Raw genomic sequence first — 2,164 nt, 5'->3', positions numbered from 1 at the left:
ATGTTGGGTCTCTGTGACATTAATGTTTCCTGTTTGGAAGAAAAGGTGAGCGGACAAAGTGCAAAACCTGTTGCCTTTCAGAGAAATCAGGAAGCTGGGTAAGGAGAGATGGTTACATTGCACAGAGGTCAAAACCAGAGTCATGTGACCTCCAGGAGGTAAACTGAATGAAGGGTGTCACATTCAAAATCAGATCAAAGATCCACAACTCTGGCTCTGAGGCTTTGCTGCCTGCAATCCTAGGCATGTGCTCCTGAACCCCAGGACAAGAGTCTTTCATAATTTCCCTCCAGAGAGCCTTAACAGGGCTCCCTTGACATCCTTATTCTTCAGACTATAGATGAAGGAGTTCAGCATGGGGGTAACCATATGCATAATTCCTGTGTACATCACAGAGGCTGTTGCACTGGAGGGTAAGCTCTGGGCTGCAGCGGAACTGAGGTACACACCAAAGCTTGTGTCATGAAATAAGGAGACCATGGAGAGGTGAGATGCACAGGTGGAGAAGGCTTTGTACCTGCCCTCAGCTGATGAGATTGCACGGATGGAGGACAGGATCTTGGAGTAGGAGTACAGGATACCAGCCAAGGGGCCACCTTCCAGCAGCACAGTTATAAGATATCTCACCAAATCATTAAGAAATGTGTCAGAGTAAGCAAGTTGAACCACCTGGTTAAGTTCACAGAAAAAGTGGGGGATTTCTGTTTCTGCAGAAAGACAGTCTCAAAACCATTAAGCTTTGTAACAGGGCATGCAGGACACTCATGATCCAGCACGCCAGAACCAGCAAACCACAAAGCCTGGAATTCATGACAGTGTAGTGCAGCGGGTGGCAGATGGCCACATACCTATCATAGGCCATCACAGCCAGGAGGAAGTTGTCCAACTCTACAAAAATGAAAAAAAAGAACATCTGGGTGATGCAGCCTGTGTAGGTAAGGCCTTTCTCTGTGTCTGGATGTTCACCAGCATCTTGGGGACGGTGGTGGAGATGAAGCAGACGTCCACAAAGGACAGGTTGGAGAGGAAGAAGTACATGGGTGTGTGCGGGTGGGAGTGTGAGATGGTGGCCAGGATGATGAGCAGGTTCCCCAGCACAGTGACAAGGAACATGGACAGGAAAAGCCCAAAGATGAGGGGCTGCAGCTCTGGGTCCTCTGAAAATCCCAGCAGAAGAAATTCTGAAATTCTTCTATTGTTTCCTGGTTCCATGGGAGTTGTCACTACTAGAGAGAGGAAAAAAAATATGTGGCTAATCTTCACACATATAGACACCACAGATATAGTTAAATATTACAATTTGTATTTTCCAGTAAATAAATTAATTTCTGTTTGGCTTCTGGGTCTGGTTATGCCAGGGCATCCCTAATGCCATTGCTGTTTATGAACTCCTGCCTCACTCTAAGTCTTCTCCCCAAGAGCTCATGCAGTGTACACTTTTAAGAAGAGATGACTTCTCACCGTGGAGGAGAACATGGGGAGTGCTGGCCACATTCCAGGCTCTGTCCAGGCCTCAGCAACAAAAGCTCCTACATCCCAATAATGGGCAAAGAGCATATGTAGATAGACAAATCACAGATATAATTCCTCTTTGTACAGAGCATATGGCCTATATTTGCATATGCATATTTGCATTTCCATATGCAATATGCATAATTCCTATTGTACACATTAAAAACATATGGTCCTTTAAGTATTAATTATACATCAACAAAGCTGTTCAAAATGAAATCAAGCTATATCAGTTTCAGGGGTCCAAGTAAACAAAAGAACACACAAATGGGAGTGTAGACAGAAGGTTCTTTTTAAGAGTGTGTATGTGTGTGTGTGTGTGTGTGTGTGTGTGTGTGTGTGTGTGTGTGTGTATGTGTGTGAGAGAGAGAGAGAGAGAGAGATAGGCTAGGTGGAACTCTGGGCCTTGTCTGTGCTCATAGGTATTCTACACTAACCAATACCCCAAGTCCCTGGGGATTCTATTTTTATGGTTTTCCAACAAAATAAAAAGAAACTTAAATAATCAAAAAGCATATTATACAGTATGTTGAAAATATAAACACGAAAAAATAATTGAATTGATCAAGATTTTGATTCAATAGGTTATAACAGATACTGTTCCCATGACAACTGGCAGGTGATAAATGCCAGTTATCACTTGTTGAATGAA

The 2,164-nt window shown here is 43.5% G+C and overlaps 1 protein-coding gene across 1 annotated transcript; it reads right to left on the bottom strand.

The window, feature by feature from the left end:
• Positions 1–276: 276 nt before the first annotated feature.
• On the bottom strand, positions 277–1,212 carry LOC144368007 (olfactory receptor 7A5-like). Its single transcript, XM_078026018.1, has 2 exons — positions 967–1,212; positions 277–669 (listed from the first exon to the last, which is right to left on the bottom strand). The coding sequence occupies exons 1-2, from the start codon at positions 1,210–1,212 to the stop codon at positions 277–279; spliced, it is 639 nt and encodes a 212-aa protein (XP_077882144.1).
• Between the last annotated feature and the right edge of the window lie 952 nt (positions 1,213–2,164).

Source organism: Ictidomys tridecemlineatus, chromosome 2 (assembly GCF_052094955.1).
Source record: "Ictidomys tridecemlineatus isolate mIctTri1 chromosome 2, mIctTri1.hap1, whole genome shotgun sequence".
In the NCBI taxonomy this organism is placed as follows: domain Eukaryota; kingdom Metazoa; phylum Chordata; class Mammalia; order Rodentia; family Sciuridae; genus Ictidomys; species Ictidomys tridecemlineatus.
The sequence above is the reverse complement of the archived record's forward strand: the minus strand, read 5'-3'. Positions and strand labels throughout refer to the sequence as shown.

Coding starts and splice junctions, on each gene's coding strand:
- LOC144368007 (XM_078026018.1), bottom strand. CDS start 1,212: ATGGAACCAGGAAACAATAGAAGAATTTCAGAATTTCTTCTGCTGGGA. Junction 670..966: donor CCACCGTCCCCAAGATGCTG/GTGAACATCCAG, acceptor GAACTTAACCAG/GTGGTTCAACTTGCTTACTC.